General features: G+C 44.7%; 1 protein-coding gene across 1 annotated transcript in view; it reads right to left on the reverse strand.

Moving 5' to 3' along the window:
* HBP1 (HMG-box transcription factor 1) overlaps positions 1–17,905 on the reverse strand; it is a 45,360-nt gene that overhangs the window by 5,375 nt on the left and 22,080 nt on the right. Inside the window, exons 2-9 of the mRNA XM_083182968.1 lie at positions 17,701–17,884; positions 14,626–14,860; positions 13,374–13,506; positions 11,251–11,362; positions 9,959–10,071; positions 7,632–7,788; positions 6,073–6,217; positions 5,543–5,860 (exon numbers count right to left, since the gene is read on the reverse strand). Coding sequence (XP_083039094.1) covers positions 5,543–5,860; positions 6,073–6,217; positions 7,632–7,788; positions 9,959–10,071; positions 11,251–11,362; positions 13,374–13,506; positions 14,626–14,860; positions 17,701–17,884 — 1,397 coding nt within the window. The remainder of the gene's footprint in view (positions 1–5,542; positions 5,861–6,072; positions 6,218–7,631; positions 7,789–9,958; positions 10,072–11,250; positions 11,363–13,373; positions 13,507–14,625; positions 14,861–17,700; positions 17,885–17,905) is intronic.

The raw sequence follows: 17,905 nt of genomic DNA on the forward strand, positions 1-17,905 counted from the left end.
TGTAAGGTTGGGAGGACGTGTAACGCATCCGCTAGCCACGCTTCGGGCTGGCGTGGATAGTTGGAGTGTTTCAGGAACACATTCACACCTGTAGCATGTCAGCCAGGTTTAAATGGTCAATGGTGCCCACACAATGTAATAAGCGCTGACGGTACTTCTGTAGTTTCACGGCGCCGGAAGTGCAGAGGCTCGCGTGCCGCTCTAGCTATGAAACTTGGCAGCCTGCCAGAGGCTATGATTAACCGTGCGCGTGCCGCTCTAGGTCAGACAGAGTGTGCTCGCGCCGCTCTAGCTGTATTGACAGCTACGTAAACAGCGTATAGCTGTATTGACAGCGTAGCGCCGGGCAGCAGCAGCGCGATGCCCAGGCGCTGAGAGGTCACTGTCACTGTGGCACTTGTAGTTCCACAGTGAACTAGGCAGCGCCTGGGCAGCGCTGACAACAGGGGTATTTAACATACGATGCCGGGGCTTCTAAACTGTACGCGAGATTCAGACGCAACTGCGTCTGAATCTCGAGTCGCATAGATAGCCGCTAAGAAGCCGGAAAGCCTGGATTCAGACGTGGCCCTAGGAGAACACTATTGAAATCCACCCTCAGTGCCACTAGTGGACGCCACAGCTGTGGACCGTGTAAATCCCACTATCCACGCCCACCCGAAGCGTGGCGAGCGGCGTGGTGAGCGGACGCTGACACCGGTGAAGCCCGCGAGGGGACGCGGATAGCTGTGAAGGTATCCGCGTGCGCTCGCCACGCTTCGGGCTCGGTGGCTCGCCACACTAATCTATTCTCAATTCCACGCCGACGTGGATAGTGGGGGTATGAAAAGGTCGTAGGACGCGTACCGCCGCCACTCGCCACGCTTCGGGTGGGCGTGGATAGTGGGATTTACACGGTCCACAGCTGTGGCGTCCACTAGTGGCACTGAGGGTGGGTTTCAATAGTGTTCCCCTAGGGCCACCTAAACTTCTTAGCGGCTATCTATGTGACTCGAGATTCAGACGCAGTTGCGTCTGAATCTCGCGTACAGTTTAGAAGCCCCGGCATCGCTGTGCCGGGGTGTCCACTTTAACATACCCCCGTTGTCAGCGCTGCCTATTTCACTGTGGAACTACAAGTGCCACAGTGACAGTGACCTCTCAGCGCCTGGGCAGCGCGCTGCTGCTGCCCGGCGCTACGCTGTCAATACAGCTATACGCTGTTTACGTAGCTGTCAATACAGCTAGAGCGGCGCGAGCACACTCTGTCTGACCTAGAGCGGCACGCGCGCGGTTAATCAGAGCCTCTGGCAGGCTGCCAAGTTTCATAGCTAGAGCGGCATGCGAGCCTCTGCACTTCCGGCGCCGTGAAACTACAGAAGTACCGCGCTGACTGACCACGCTAACTACGTAAGCTCCGACTGGCTGTGAACAGGCGGGAACACAACGCTGATACTAACAGGGACGCCTGACTGACTACCCTAACTACGTAAGCTCTGGTTAGGTGCGGGAACACTACGCTACACTACGCTAATTCTGACAGCGCCGCTGCGCTTACTGTGTAACGGGCGCCGTGCTAATACACAAGTACCCACAACAGTTCTCCCTGTATCTATTGCCGTAACTGGGAGTGAACATCCACCTGTGATCACCCTTGTATGTGCCACTGTGAGGGTCTTCCCCTGGTGACAAAATTCCTAGCATTGGTCCTACTGTATCACAGAACCTAACAATATAAACTATAATGGGCAGTAGCCTGAGTGAGGAGGTACCGTGCACTCCATGTGATGCACAACATTCACTCTAAACTGCAAATAAAGTCCTGCTCTCCCCAAAGATGCTGTACTTAATCATTAGAATGACAACTTCATTATAGGACGATAATGATGTGACCACTTGGTATGCAGTCCATGGGTCGACAATGTCTAAGTCGACCACTAATGGCTGGCAATTACATCGACATGGCCGACTAGGTTCCCATTTGTTTTGGTGTAGACCGACTTGGTTCATACTTTTACTATCCAAGTGGACAAAGTGAGAATATAATAGTGTGCCCGGTGTAGCGAGGCACCGTGTGCGAAGCACAATTATACTGTGTCCATGTCAACCGTGAAAACCTTGTGTAGACCATGTCCATGTTGACCTTAAGCTTGTATCAACCTTTCTGTCAATGTCTATCTAAGGTATGTCGACCATTTCCCAGTATCGACCTAGAAATTGTCAACCCACTATACCGTAACCAACCACGTTTCCTCCCAATGTATGAAATGTTTAGAATTGTGCATCTTATGTCACTGCCTGAACATAGCACTTTCTCTAAAGCTTTATAACATGTAGACAGTAAATGAAGCAGTAGGAGCCTAGGTGTAGAAATGGTAAACAGGACTAGCATTCACGTGATCAAGTATTTCCCTGTATGACGAAATCCTGAATTTGTCCATCCTCAAATGTAACTGGATAAGATAAAATGTGAAAAATTACATGGTACTTGTGGACTTTCACGGCTCCCATCGCATGCCATATGTAGTGCCATGCGATGGCATGTGATTTTTGCATTTTTAAAAAATCGCATGCGATTTTTAACAGAAATGCATCCAAATGCATTGAAATTTGTATCAAACATGTTCAATGGCCCCCAAATGTCATTTTTCAGGCTGTACCACCCCCACTATCAACGCGAACCCGAAGCGTGGCGAGCGCAGCGAGCTCGCGAGGGGCGGCGGTACGCGTCCTACGACCTTTTCATACCCCCACTATCCACGTCGGCGTGAAGTTGAGAATAGAAAGTGTGGCGAGCGCAGCGAGCCCCGCGAGGGGACGCAGACACCTGTGAAGCCCGCGAGGGGACGCGTATACCTGTGAAGGTATCAGTGTCCACTCGCCACGCTTCGGGCTCGGTGGCTCGCTGCGATCGCCACACTTTCTATTCTCAACGCCACGCCGACGTGGATAGTGGGGGTATGAAAAGGTCGTAGGACGCGTACCGCCGCCGCTCGCCACGCTTCGGGTTCGCGTTGATCGTGGGGGTGGTACAACCTGAAAAATGACATTTGGGGGCCATTGAACATGTTTGATACTAATTTCAATGCATTTGGATGCATTTCTGTTAAAATTGCATGCGATGCGATTTTTTACTATGCGATGGACATCGTGGGAGCCATGATTGTCCACAAGTACCAATTACAGATGGGGCCGGGCTCATCTTTGCAGGGGATGGCGACGCCATCGCCATTCCCTGCTCCCGCGCCATCTGTGTGTCGGAAGGGGACGCGCGCGCACGAGGTGCGCGCGCGTCCCCTTCCGACGGTGCTGCCGTCCCCTTCCGACGGTCGCCCGGTGCCCACACCGGGCGCCCGCACCCCCCCACAGCCTCCTCGGGTCCCCCCAGCCCCCCTCGAGCGGGAGGCGGACAGTATTGCGTCCGCCTCGCCGGCCGGCCGCCCGGATACTGAGACGCGCGTGCGTGGGGGACGCACGCGCGTCTCAGTCAGATGGCGCGCCGTGTTGCTGACGGATTGCCAGCAGCATGCTGCTGGCGATTCGCCAGCAAGCATAAGGCCGGCGCCGTCTGTACATTTATTGAGAGACAATCATTTCCTCAGCGTGGGAGCATCTTAGTAAAATTGAAGTACCAAGGAATTGTCCAACCTGCAAGAAGATAGTGGAAGACAGCAATGTGTATGTAGGCACCTGTAGGTGTATGTGCGCCTGTATGGAACATATATAAGCTTTTACTACTATACAAGCCTGTAGGTCAGGGGTAGCCAACTCCAGTCTTCGAGAGCTACCAACAGTTCACATTGTCTAGATCTGGGGTAGCCAACCCTAGTCCTCGAGAGCTACCACCAGTGCATGTTTTGCAGGTCTCCTCACAGAATCACAAGTGAGCTAATTAGCTCCATCTGTGTATTTTTAAAAATGTGTCAGTGATTAATGAGTGCAGCTGTGCAGCAGCTAGGTTGTCTGGAAAATGTGAACTGTTGGTAGCTCTCGAGGGCTAGGGTTGGCTACCACTGGTCTAGATCACCTAGCTGGGGCACAGCTGCACTCATTACTGACTGACACATTATAAATGATCCACAGGTGGAGCTAATTACTCCACTTGTGATTCTGGGGTAGATTTATTAAGGGACAATAAGGGGCATATGCGCTATCCCCATGCGCTAAAGCAGGGGATAGCGCTTCCCCTTATCTATGACACCCGCTGAGCAGGTGTCTTTCGTGCGGCGGTGTGAGGCAGGAGGCATAGCGCAGCTACAATATTTTGCACTGCGCCCCTGCCTCCTGCCAGATTTATGAACGGCCAGCATCGCTGACCGTTCCACCGCCTGCAGCTGTCGACTTCGACAGCTGCAAACGGTGATGCCCTATGCCTACAGCCTACCTGCTGCTGGCTCTGAGCTGCGCTGGGATCTCGCGTGAGTAGCGAGATCCCGCGCATGCGCAGTGAGCCAGCCGGGGGAGAAGCAGGCAGTGCGTAAGTGTTAACTGACGCGCTGTTAGCTGGAGGGAACATCGCCGGAGGGGGGAGTTAGCGCTCCCCCACTTCAGCGGCAAGATCTTAGTAGATCTTGTCGGTGTCGCCTCCTGCTTCGCCTCGCTAATGAGGCGAAGCAGGCACTGTTATAGCGGCGCTCTGTGAGGAGATCTGGAAAATGTTAACTGTTGGTAGCTCTCGGGGACTGGAGTTGGCTACCCCTGCTGTAGGTGTATGTAAGCTTGTATGAGGATATAAGCACCTGTATGTATTTGTGTATATACTGTAAGCTAGTAGGTGTATGTAAGCACCTGTAGGGGGTGCAAGGCCAGATTTACAATAGGGCAGGTTAAGATGCAGCTCCAGGCCTTCACATAAAAATATTCCCATCATCATGCCCACATGATGATCACCAGACCAACACCAGCTGGCTGTAGCGTTGACCATAAATCATAAGTATTACAATTGCATGTCTCTTTTACACATTTATGCAACTGTTGTACTTTTATATAATTAGGGAGACACTGGGTTTATAGTGTATGGGTTCTACATAATATCGGCTACATCTTCTCTACTTCTCATAATGGGCCCATGTATATTTTCAGCTCCCAGACAATTAGGCCTTTAATCCGTCCGTGGGTGTATGTGTATATAAACACAAAGTAAACTTGTATGTGTATAGAACCTGTAGGTACATGTAATCTTGTATGAGGATATAAGCTTGTAGGTGTAGGTAAGCTTATATGTGTATATAAGCACCTGCAAGTGTATGTGTATATAAGCCTATATGTATGTGTTAATGGGTGTACACATGGGCTGGAAGCTGGGCGATTTTGCTTAGTCTAAATCTCTGCCAGAGGTAAGCCAGCGGCCATCCCTAGCAGCAGCCCGCATGTACAGCCAAATATACACTGCAGGTCTAGTCAAAATATTCTTGCCCCGCAGAGCGGTTAGGTGCACTTGCATTATCACACCCCAGAACACCCTATTGCACAGAAAGGCTATAGGGCTTGATTAAGAGTTGTACACAAAATCGATGTTCCATGAAACAGAGTAAATACCCCTTATGCTAATAATTCTCATTACCGGTTATCTTTTCCTGGGTACATCTGTGTGTATTCAACTCGATACTTTTTGGCAAAAAGCATGAAGGCATTCATTGGTCTTTTGCACTTGTTGGGAGATGTGGCCATCACAGAGTTTGCAGTCCCTGAGCTGTGACTCCTGCCAGTCTTATTATATAGTGAAGTGTAGGAAGTTTGTGGAGATGCACAGTCCTTGCTATAACCAGATATCTCAGAATCTGGGCTGCTTGCACCTCCGTTGGATAAGGAAGCCCGACGCTGACGTGCCATACTGCTTAACACATACACAGCAGAAGAATCCATTGGCGTAAAGTCATAACTGGAAAGAAAAGCCAGAATAACTAGTTAGCTGCATCTGTTCAATATTAGTGCACAAGATTCATAAACATGCCTCAGAATTCAGACAAAAGACATTTCCCATCAGTTCACTCCCATCAAATGATACCAGAGTTTAGAAGAATTAAAAGGAGGCTACATTACAAAATATGCACATATCATATGAATATTCTGACAAAACAAAATGATCCTTACCTTTTAAATGTATCAAAAACACCAGAATCATCAAAATTTATGGCATCTGGATGTCCAGGAGGTAGGCAGATGTCACCAACGTGGATCTCATAGCAGGGAATGCCATGCTGCACCACAGTGAGACTTGGGTAAAATGATGACCAACCTGGAGTTCAGGACAACAAAATCACATTCTAAATGACCAGCATAAGAAACATTTCTATGCAAATATGTGTCTTAAATAGACAAGTGACAAAACCGCTTCAGGAGACTACACCGATTATTCGATACAACACTTGAATAACTGTGCTATGGAGTCTGAGCTTGTATACAAAGGGGAGTATTCAATGATTTTTTTTCTTCATGTGCAGCGAATCCTGTTTAGGATTTGCTGCACATTCGTAGGGTTCAGGAGGGCTGCAGCATTCGCTGCCAGCCCTCCCTGTCACCCTATTCAATGCAGCAGGGACTCGCTGCCCCTGCTGGCGAATTTTAACCCCTGCGAGCCGGGGGGACGGAGGCAGGCAGGGAGATGTAAGCCTCACTGCCTGCCTTAGAAGTTGTGTGGGAGGGCTCCCGGGGCACAGGCAGCAGAGGCTGCCCTCTGGGAATGCTTGCACGGGACAGGGGTAGGGAGCCGCTCCTCTGGTCCCGCACGTAACAAGCCGGGACCAGAGTGCAGTGAATAAATGAATATCTAATGAGCGGCTCCCGGCTCCCAGCCCCCTGATGGTGAAAGTGTAAAAAAAAAAAAAAAAAAATGTTGAAAGAAATAAAATAAAAATGTAATATTAATATATAAGAGCATGCCCATTCACAGAAAAAAATAAATCTGATTTTTTGACACACAAATAAAAAACCCCTTTATTTCAAAAGATCACTTTCCAGTTCACCTTATAAAGATGTCGAATGCAAAATGGTGAATCATGGCAAAAATCAGGGAGAAAGCAATTCGCCATCCTAGCATTGAATACACTCTCGGCGAATCCCAGTGAAAACCCCATTGAAATACACCAGCGAATTGCAGCGAGCATGAAACTGAGAACTGGCGGGCATTCACTGTTTTCTTTCGGCGAACAGTGAACATTGAATAGGGTGAATCAGATTTTCAGTGAAAAAAATTCACAGCAAGGAGTGAAAACAGCTCGATTCACCGTAAAAAAACAGTGAATCGGGAGCATTGAATACTGGCCAAACTGCTAGAATGCACTGGATGTGGCACAAAGGTCAGTTGTTCTTCTGATACAGATTCAGCCTCAAACAAAGGTCAGTTGTTCTTCTGATACAGATTCAGCCTCAAACAAATATACAAGTGTCACATAGCAAATGGCTGAAGCAAGAAAAATACATGAGGTAGGTCAGGCATTCCCAACCACGGTCCTCAAGTCACACCAACAGTGCAGGTTTTTGTGTGATATCCAGGCTTCAGCACAGATGGTTTAATCAGAATCACTAATGTCCTTATTAAGTCACCTGTGCTCAAGCCTGGATTTCACTAAAACCTGCACTGTTACCATAGCGTTGTGTCGTTCTATCTAAAACATCATCCTTATAAGCGGACAGAATGCAGACCTGCTTACCTTTGTTCTTAACATAGAAGGGGTGATCCAGTCTGCATTCTACTGTGAGTAGGCCCTCCTCAGGTGTACCGGGGTCAAACGTAAGTTGCAGAACAGATTCTCCATAAGAAACGCATTCTTCATGGGAAATCAATTTCAGACCTTCTGATCCATAACTCTGGAAACACCATGGATGACAAAACGACATATAACTAAAGGCATACAACATAAAAAGTACCCGTCCAAACTGCACAAAATACATTCCTGCTTACATATGGATGCACACACAACATGGCAGACATTGTAAGAAACTCCTGCAAAAACACAAATTATACACGGCTACCTCACAAAAATACATTACAAAGAGTTTTCAGGGAGCTCCTCTTAAAATGAGGTTTTGTCCCATGCATCAGAGCCAACAGAGGAATAGTTGAAGTAGATCAGTAAGTTGTATTATAATATCGGCACATTCATTAATTTTTTAAGAAAGAGAAATTATTGTGTGTTAAAAAACAAGGGTTACCATTTTATTTAACCCTTTGCGTGCCAAGTGAATTTGTGAAAATTGCCAAGCAAACATGTTTATTCATCGTAATGACCTGTAATATTTACCTTATATAGGAAATATAATCTTTTTTTTTTTTTGCACAACATTTTTTATTTGAATTTATATAACAAATGTGAGCGACGCATCATCTCTCACAGATGTTGGCACTCAAAGGGTTAAGCAATGTGTGATGCATTTTGATATTCGAAATACTACGAGGCATTTCAATGCAGGGAACAATACAAAAAATAACGGAGTCACAATTTAGAGCTGGGGTAGCCAACCCTAGTCCTCGAGAGCTACCAACAGTGCATGTTTTGCAGGTCTCCTCACAGAATCACAAGTGAGCTAATTAGCTCCACCTGTGGATCTTTTTAAAATGTGTCAGTGATTAATGATTGCAGCTGTGCAGCAGCTAGGTTGTCTGGAAAATGTGCACTGTTGGTAGCTCTCGAGGGCTATGGTTGGCTACCACTGATTTAGAGTAAATAAATATCAGGAAATTAACAAGAACAGACTTGTACATACAAATTTAGTCAACAGTAACTCAATATTAAACATGCTTGCCTTAGCGATCACACAGTGATGGGAGGATCACCATCTGCCATGTGCAAGAATTACCAGGAGGTGATACACAGAGATATGTGATTGTGTGGTTATGAAACTTTCCCACATCTTGAAGACCCTTCTCTCAGCTCTTGGACCTGGACCTGCAGCATAACTGCCCTCCACTCCATTCGAAAAAGATAAAACGATTTAAAAAAAAAAAAAAAGGTACATAGGGGTTTATTCAGGTTGATTCGCAAGGCTGCGAATTCGCAGCCTTGAGAGTCCACCAAACCCCGCCTGGCGAACACACGCCCCCCCAGCAATGTGCGTCTTCGCCGGCACAGCAGCGAATGGATGTTTTGCATAAACATCCATTCGCTTTGCTGGGGTGTCCGCCCACATCATTCGATGGTCACCGACCATCGAATGATGTTTAGCGTGCACGCATATATAAGTGACTTTTGAGTTACTTACATTTGCGTGCACGCTGGCGTGATATGGGCGGGCAGCTGACATCAGCTACCCGGCCCACACACCCGCGTCACTGCCTCATTACCATGAGAACGCCCAGCGTTCTCATGGGAACGCCCATTGAACGCTGGGCGTTCCCATATGGTAATGGGGCAGCCCGGCGCCCATCTCCGCCCCCCCCTCGCTGCCATGCACATGCGCAGATACCCGTCTGCGCATGCGCAGATGGCCAACATCGGATCTGCGTGCGAATGCACGCAGATCTGAATAAGGCCCATAGTTTGCTGCCTGCTGGAACATGAGAGGCTATTTATTTCATGTACTGACCAAGCAGCACACTTTGTTCTCCCTTCCTATACTCTACAAAATACCCGTAAAAAGGGGTATACTGCTTGTCCCTCTTAAAAGTCCAGGTTTGACATCAAAGACAAATGTATGTGCACTAAGTTAATGGCCCAAGGTTCTCCTTTAAGAAATTATAACATTATCCTATAAAGCCGGTCTGCTTACAGAATGATAGACAATAGATGGAATATAAAATAAACTGGCTTGTTTATTCCACAGAACTGTATACAGCAAAGTGTACACGTTCTGTACAAACAGTTGGGCATTTCTAGATAAAATAAACCGTAAAAGCCTGTAAAGTAACACACGTAAAACTACAAAAGTACAACAGTAAGCCCCATAAACTCATCTCCAGCGCCTGACTCTGTAAACTAGACAGCCCATAGACAGGACTAGTCAGCATGCATTAGTGAGGTGTCAGGAATAGGAACACTACCTTCTGAGAGCCAGCAGACACTTCATACCCATTTCTACAATGTGTGCTTTTGGAATAATCTTCCACATCATGCCAGATTTTTTTGCGCCCTTTCTGAAAACAGAGACGAGTGCCTAAAAATAAATTGCAGAGGAGAAAATTCAGGTTAGACCCCATACTGGAAATATTCTAATTTTACCAAGTGCCATTGAATGGAAGTAGTGATTCTTAATCAAGCAGTAGTTCTATTTTCTAGTGATTACTTGATTGTCTCTCCAAATAATTACGCCTGGCAAATACTGTATGTACATAATGGTTTGATTAGTTAAGTGTCGCAGTGTGATTAAACATATAGTACAGTCTTATCCCTTCTATAGACTAGTGTATTCCTACTCATAGGTGGGTTCACCACATTCCCATCTACTCACCGAGTGCCTCTAACTGCTTTATATCTATCCATTACAATTTTACATTGAGAATAGGGAGGCCAATCCCAGGGTTCACCATTGAAAAACTCCCAGTCCCGGGAGTGACCTCCGGATGGCATGTTGTGTTGTGAATGGCTCGGAGGCGGTTCTTAAGTGGGTGGGCGTGGCTGAGGGGGCGGGCAGGTGTATGGCTGCACAACATGACTTTGAACATCACACCACGCAATCTGGTTGCCGGGCAGCACATGAGCGAAGTGCTGCTGGGTCTCAGCGCTGCCTGCCAAATGTGTATTTTGATCTCAAAATCCTAGGATTGGAGGCTCCAATACTGGAATTGAAATCCTGACAATTTTTGCCCTAAATCCTGGGATCTTGCTGATCCCAGGACTGGCATCCCTAATTGAGACACTGTAATGAATGTTTATGTCATCTACTGTATGTTTATTATCAGGGGACATTTGTTACGATATAGTATATGTTGCAAAGGGTCATTCTTTCATCCAGAAGTGATTCTATGGTGATCAGGGACGTACAGTGAGGTAAATGGCTAGTATCAGACAGATTTGTGTAGCCTAAGGGCACATGTGGGCATTATACACAGATGATGCAGTATATACTACTGGTAATTTGGTGAGTTAAAAGATAGGCTGGGGAGGCAGTGCCTCATCTCGCACACTTTTTACTCCTAGAGCTCTGACTATTAATTAAACTGAATTATTACAATAATACAAAGACATAATGTAATCTTTTTTTTAAATATATTAAAAGAATACAGTCACAACTCTGGAGTATTTGGAGTAGGACAATAAAGGCTCGGCCTCACCTCACCACGTGTCACTGCTTGTAATTAGTAACATCGAATATAATCATGATTGTATAAAATACCTTGCAAAAAGCAGTGCCAAATGGTATGTGGCCAAGAATGGCACCATCCTAAATCATCGTCATCAGAAAATGCAGACATACAGAAGATGCCAGACTCAGACTCACTGTGTGCCTGAAATGAAGAGAGAACATCATGTAGGGAGCTTCCCGGTTAGCACGTTACAGTCATGTGTGTATTATGTTTACTGGATCAGACAGAAAAATAAACGCCATGAAGAAGACAGTAAGATTTAGTGCAGTTATCCATTTCTAAAATCGCTGGTCATGGCCAGTGTTCTCACCGGAGAACAAGCAATAGAAAGAACCGTACAGTATTAATGGGCGCTGTCTAAGCTACTGCTGAGGGGTTGTGGAAACACTCGTGTAATAACAAACAAAAGAGAGGGTGAGCAGCGCTGGGTTGCACAGAGTTATACCATACAAAATGGTGTTAAAATATATTTAATAAAAACCATACACAACCATCAATAGAAGCTTGGATTGGCAAAATGATCAATATTAAAATATAAGGTATTCCTGGGATATTGAGAATAATAGGACCCATCCTCTTGTGTAGTTGTGTGTTGGACAGGGAGTCCGTTGCAAGTGCAATGAGCACTCATTTAGTTGGTAGGAGAGCAAGGCATATGAATATTGCCAGTGTTGGTAATAGTTCTGGTATAATACCACGCTTGGGGTGAGATAATTACCCTGTTGGGTGATTCAAGTCCGTCTGGAGTTATCCGCAAGTCTTGCTCGCAGAGCTGTTCCACGGAGATGGCAAACCTCCCGACCTCTGAACTCAGGCGCTGGTCCGGAACTGTAGCAGGTAGCTCTCACCAGAGAACACTGGCCCTGCCAGATCTTTTAGCACACAGCTCTGACATCGCTGTGTGCGGAGCGATCTACCATAGCTCAAAACGCTCAGCCACATCTCCACGTGTGTAGACCCCATAAGCAAAGGGATTACATACATGATGGCTCAACACAATTAACATGAAAGTATCTGTGGAATGAAGAGCCATTATCAGCAAGAAATAGCCACTCATCACATTATTATAAGCACAGTATCTCTAGATGCAGTTAAAAACCCAAAGTCACCCACACGCGTGGGCCAAATCTTCCAATCACAAGGCAGCCTGGCCAACCTGCATCATCAGCCACAGTGTAACAAACGCCACCCAACCTTCTACTGCCGACAGAAAGGAACCTACATAGTGTACTTCTAGCAACACCATAAACATAGCTAGGATTGGAAATATTCAGCAATAATGACACAAAAGAAATATTAAAATGTACATGTAGAACAAGGCAGTACTGCCAATTATCCAGCCCCTGTAAGGAAAGCCAAGTGCCTATACGCGTGTTCCTCTGTCTCCATCTCTATAGAGAAACAACAGAATATATAACTATGTTGGTAATCTTTCCCTAAGTATCAGAAAAGAATATTACAGTTAAGAATTGCAAGGTCATGGCAATCTGCCATATTGGCTGCCCATAGGACATAATGCCATGACATCTACTGACAATAACCAATGTAGCCTGACTTAGAAGTAGATAATCCAGCACTTGGACAGCCATCATTAGGAACGCACGGTTTCTATCAAGATCCGCTTTTTTTATCATTTAGTTTATCCATCATGTATGTTCTTGATCCTCTCCTTATGTCCACTAAGGTCACATGACTGCTGGCGGGGGGATCCAGTCAATAGGTTGCCACCATATGACCAACATGGTCAAACCATCAACACAAGCAAACGGTTGACCTGGCTGTGTTCGACACATGAAAGGGTTTTCAATACTTTACCATCAATGTTGACTCTGATTGAGAATGGTAAGTGTGCCAAGCGCAGTGATAGCAGAGCAATGCCCCTGGCCTCAAGCGAGCTATGTAAGGAGACCTGCGACACAACTTGTTCAGGCGTGTCGATACAGACACTGAAAAACCAGCAAAAAAACTTGGGGTCGACCTGCTAGCAGCAGGGTAGCTATTGAGCTAGCATTGGTGTATGGTACATTGTGTTATATGCTGATGAAGAGAACACAATATCACCCAAAAGCTCAGACTTTGTGATAACAGTCATTTTGCAGTTATTTCATGTTGTTTAAGAAAAAAAAAAAATAAGAAAAAAAAAGAGACTCACTCGCTCGTGTCTTACTGGTGTTCCTGGTTTCCAATGACTTTTAGATAGGTTGGACTCCTCTTCTGTAACTGGTGGAGGGCGGGCATAGGAATGTAAACTTTTGCTGGTAGCTATTATGTGAACAGGCGATGATCTAAAATAAAGAAAATCCATGTTATACAGGACACAAAGATTTCATCTGAACTCTGGATTGCTATAGGTCTCTTGGAGGGGACGTTTCAGGCAGGCAAGAGAAATACTGAATGCCGCAGCCAATCACACTACACTTTACATTTCTCAAGTCTATGCTAGTAAAACAAAGCAAACAAGCTAAGTGCTTCTTATACACAGCTTATCTATATTACTAGCAGAAGGATGACTTGGTGACATATTTCTATGATGGTGTTGTTGGAGCAAATAAAAGGTCTTAAAGAAAAATATTAGCATTGTAATTAGTTAACCTACCATTTACAATCCAACATTATTGTGACATTGGAGAACTCTCCCTATGCACTTGTGAGGTGGATCTGGATCATGTGACCTGCTATGAGGTCTGGAAATTGTATTATATTTGTATAAACTATTGTTATTTGCAGCCAACCACTAAGCAGGGATTTACTTTTTAAATTTGACTCCTATGGGGTCAAAATGGAGTAAAAATGTTCAGTTACATTATATTATTTACCAATGGAAAAACAGGTCACCTCCTGTCTGGCAAACATCTCCATGACTACGACAAAGATAACTCAAACTTATGTTATTGTATGGAAAATTTAAGTAACTGTTTAAATGATTATTTGTTCGGATTATGTGGCCACATCTCCCATAAATAATGAATGGGAGATCTATAGAGGGAGAATGTAAAACACTTCTGCCACATCAAAGAGATTAAACAGGTAAACTGACCAATCGTTCTTCTGTTTCCATTTTATGGCAGCTCAAATGTCAACAAATAGAGTAACCTAATTGGACATTTATGTAGAATATATCACAACAATATGGCCCACATTTAGTATATAAGGTTTCCCTTTCTAATATACCAAAAATATGTTGTACATAGTATTACACCTGCAGCAGAGTAATCTATACATCTTTAATAGTGAGATTTTTAGAAAAGCCAAGGCCAATCTCTTCTACCAAATATATACGGCCAAGCTACTTCCTATATCTACCAGCAATGCGCACTGTGCCTATAGCGCTGGAGAGATCTGGGTAAATTTCATGCATCGTATCCAAACATTTATGTGGGGCCAGAAAATAACATGGGCTATACCTGTTATAGAAGGAACATTGCATTAGAGGACTCTGAGGGCTGGTGGCAATGTTAGCCAGCTCGGTCAGCCAGTTCATTCCGCGCTCACACGAATAGGCACTTTCAGACAAATGTGAGGTATTCTGGTTCCATGAAGGCACAGAAAATTCCTGATGTGAAACATCTGCATCCAGGTGGAAAACCCCAGGAGAGGATGTTGGATCAGTGTGAACGGCTTGTAACTCTGGCAGGTCATCTGTAGAGAGGATGGATACATGTATTGATTCCTACACACATTAACGTAGTAGCTAGTGTTCTAGAATATTATAGTGCCAACATTATCCACATATACATACACAATATTTACTATGAGCTATGTCACATCATCTGCTGCAGATGTATAGTGTACAACACAAGCCCACCAAACACATACTGTATACACACATATTAACATGCCTAACACACACACACACACACACACACACACACACACACACATCTATGCTGCTCTGACTTTCTATAGAACCATGGCAGCCCTACTGTTATAGAAAGAAACAAATGCAGGCGCTAGTGGGGGCAATATGCTCCCATGTGCTCTGTAATCCATGAGCTTGATCTCAGTGTGAGCATTATGCAGTCCTAGACAATCTGGATACATCACCAGCTTTCCCTAATTTACAGGAATTCCTTTTAGAGAAGAGGCTTGTACAACCCCTACACTAACAGGAATACTATTAGAGGAAAGGTAACCTAGATTTCAAAGCAGTTACATGTGCCCAATTTAATAAATAATTGAACACAGTGACAATAGAATATATAGTTATTACAATCTTCTAACCAAATGAAGCTGTATCCGTTATTAAAAACAATTCCCAAAAACGGTCTGTTCATTAAATGGTCAGGACCCTTCCAAGATTACAACATTTCTTGGTACTCCGTTAAATCTATTTCTCTGACTTCATCTGGGGGGACACTTCTTATCATGGAGGTTAGTGAGGGATTGAGTCATCAGCATTTCAGGAGTTAACTCTTTTAGCGGTACATAAGCTCCTCCCCTTCAACTGCTTCCTCAGTTTGAATTTAAAGAGTCACAAGTATAGGTTGAAGAAACCGCTACTGGCATCCTTCTCATATACAAAAGCAATAAGGGAGGCATTGAAGTGTTCCTCAAATAAAGTCATGTACAAAAGCTGTCCCTAAGGGAGGGTGCATTCAGTCCGATCTGAGATTAATACTTTAGGTTTAAAGTCAGACCCACTGGGTGCAAAGTCATGAACACTGTAGAATTTGATGAATGTGGAGGACTATGTGGCTGTTCTATGGATGCCCTATTCTGTGCTGCCCATGAAGTCCCCACTGAATGATTGGAATGAGCTGAAATCTTGAGAATTCCTATACCAAAACAAAATTGACACTATATAGACAAAAGTATTTGGACACACCTGTTAATTATTGCATTTTTGGCTGTTTCAGTCAGACCTGTTGCTACGGGGGTATAAAGCCTAACCATAGCAACAGTGGTAAGCTGAAATGTGTGAATGCGTGGCTAAACATGACCATAATGAGCGCGATATGCGCAAAAAATAGTCAGGTGTCGGAATACATTTGTCCATATAGTGCATCATTTGTAACACAATTTCAGCATTTTCACTACAGCCATACCTCGAACACCTATATCAGATTACGATAATACCTTTATACAGGCAACATGGATTTTGAGACAAGTGCATTATACCTATCGAGGAAATTCTCATCATTTTTTACTTTTATATGAATACTAAAAAATAAAACCTATTTACTGAACATGAATACTAACAAAACAAAATTTAAATTGGAGTTTCATATTTACAGTGATTATACATGTGACAGATTTTGGTGAAATTTATTAAATTAATGTCTGTCCGATATTAGCATAAAAAGTGTCAGAGTAAGGGGGGTATGCAATCTGCTGCCGCTATTTCCGACGTGGGAAATAGCAGCGGCTGCCTATTAAATGCTGTCTTTAGCGACAGCATTGAAGCGGGATCACGGCAGAATGGGCCCGACTTTAGAAGCTGTCGGGTCCGTTCTGCCGATAATGGCCGTGGATTGTCGAGATCCCGGCCGCAGATCGCCAATCCACGGACGTTTTCGCAGCCACGACCCCATTGAGCCGAGCGGCAGATGGGGTACTGAATCCCACCTGTCGTTCTGCAGTCTATCAGACCGCAAACGGGCCAGGATCATTTGTATATACTAAGGCATCATCTCTTATAAGTAAATTTAAAAGAGCTATGTCCCTATATACTTTTTAAATCCTTATTTTCCTTTACTGACCATCCTTTGAGATGGCCTTTTAAGGTATACCCAATAAAGGTTATTTTTAAACAACAGTGCGGCCCCAGAAAGAGTGCATTTATTTCCCTTGAAGGTTCATCTTTCGGCTATTCATGCACCCAGATAAGGTCAAAAGACACTACCTGGCAAACTGTTGGATTATAAATAGACTTGTATACCAGTTAATCTATAAATACTCATCAATATTTTTTATATATGCCCACACACTATTCTCCTGTGCAGTCATAACACCCCCCCCCCCCCCCCCCCCCCCCGGTTTTTACTGGCATAATGTGTATAAGGGGATCCACCTGGCATAATATGTACAACAGGCTCCACCATGGCATAATGTATGTAGAGGGATTTATAAGGAGCACACCTGTACAGAAGTAGGTGTAAGCTCTCATTAGCATGGCCGTCTACCCTTGGGTACACTTTATTCTCTTACTTAAACCATCTTCTACTTCATTGTCAGAAAACCCAAATCCCTTGGTTTTCCGCCACCCTCAAAATTTTTATGTTTCTATACCCTGTACTTCTCCTATACAGTCTTGAATTGTAAGTCACTGTTTTCTTGTTTATGTACTGGGTGCTACGGTTCCCTTCTGGCACTAAAAAGTTAATAATAATAATAATAATAGGTCAGTATATCCTGGGCAAAATACATTATAAGCAAGGTACAGAGGTGAAGGTTGGGATGTAGGTGCCTTTCTAAACACATCTAACTTGAATTCAAGCATGTTTAAAATGAGCATGGAGTATACACTGTAAAATCCATACCAAGTTCCATGTGCTCATCAGAGGACTCATATCCTGGGGAGGATGGGAGACGTTCATCGCACTTTAACATCTCCAAAGATTCATTCATTGCTGTAGGTCTATTGTCCATTACCAACTGGACTTTCTGTACGGTGTTGGGCATGTCTGTAGTCTTCACTTCCCACACCATATTATAGCACTTAAACTGAGCAGTCCATGGAAAGAA

Source organism: Crinia signifera, chromosome 4 (assembly GCF_055691185.1).
Source record: "Crinia signifera chromosome 4, ASM5569118v1, whole genome shotgun sequence".
NCBI classification, from domain to species: domain Eukaryota; kingdom Metazoa; phylum Chordata; class Amphibia; order Anura; family Myobatrachidae; genus Crinia; species Crinia signifera.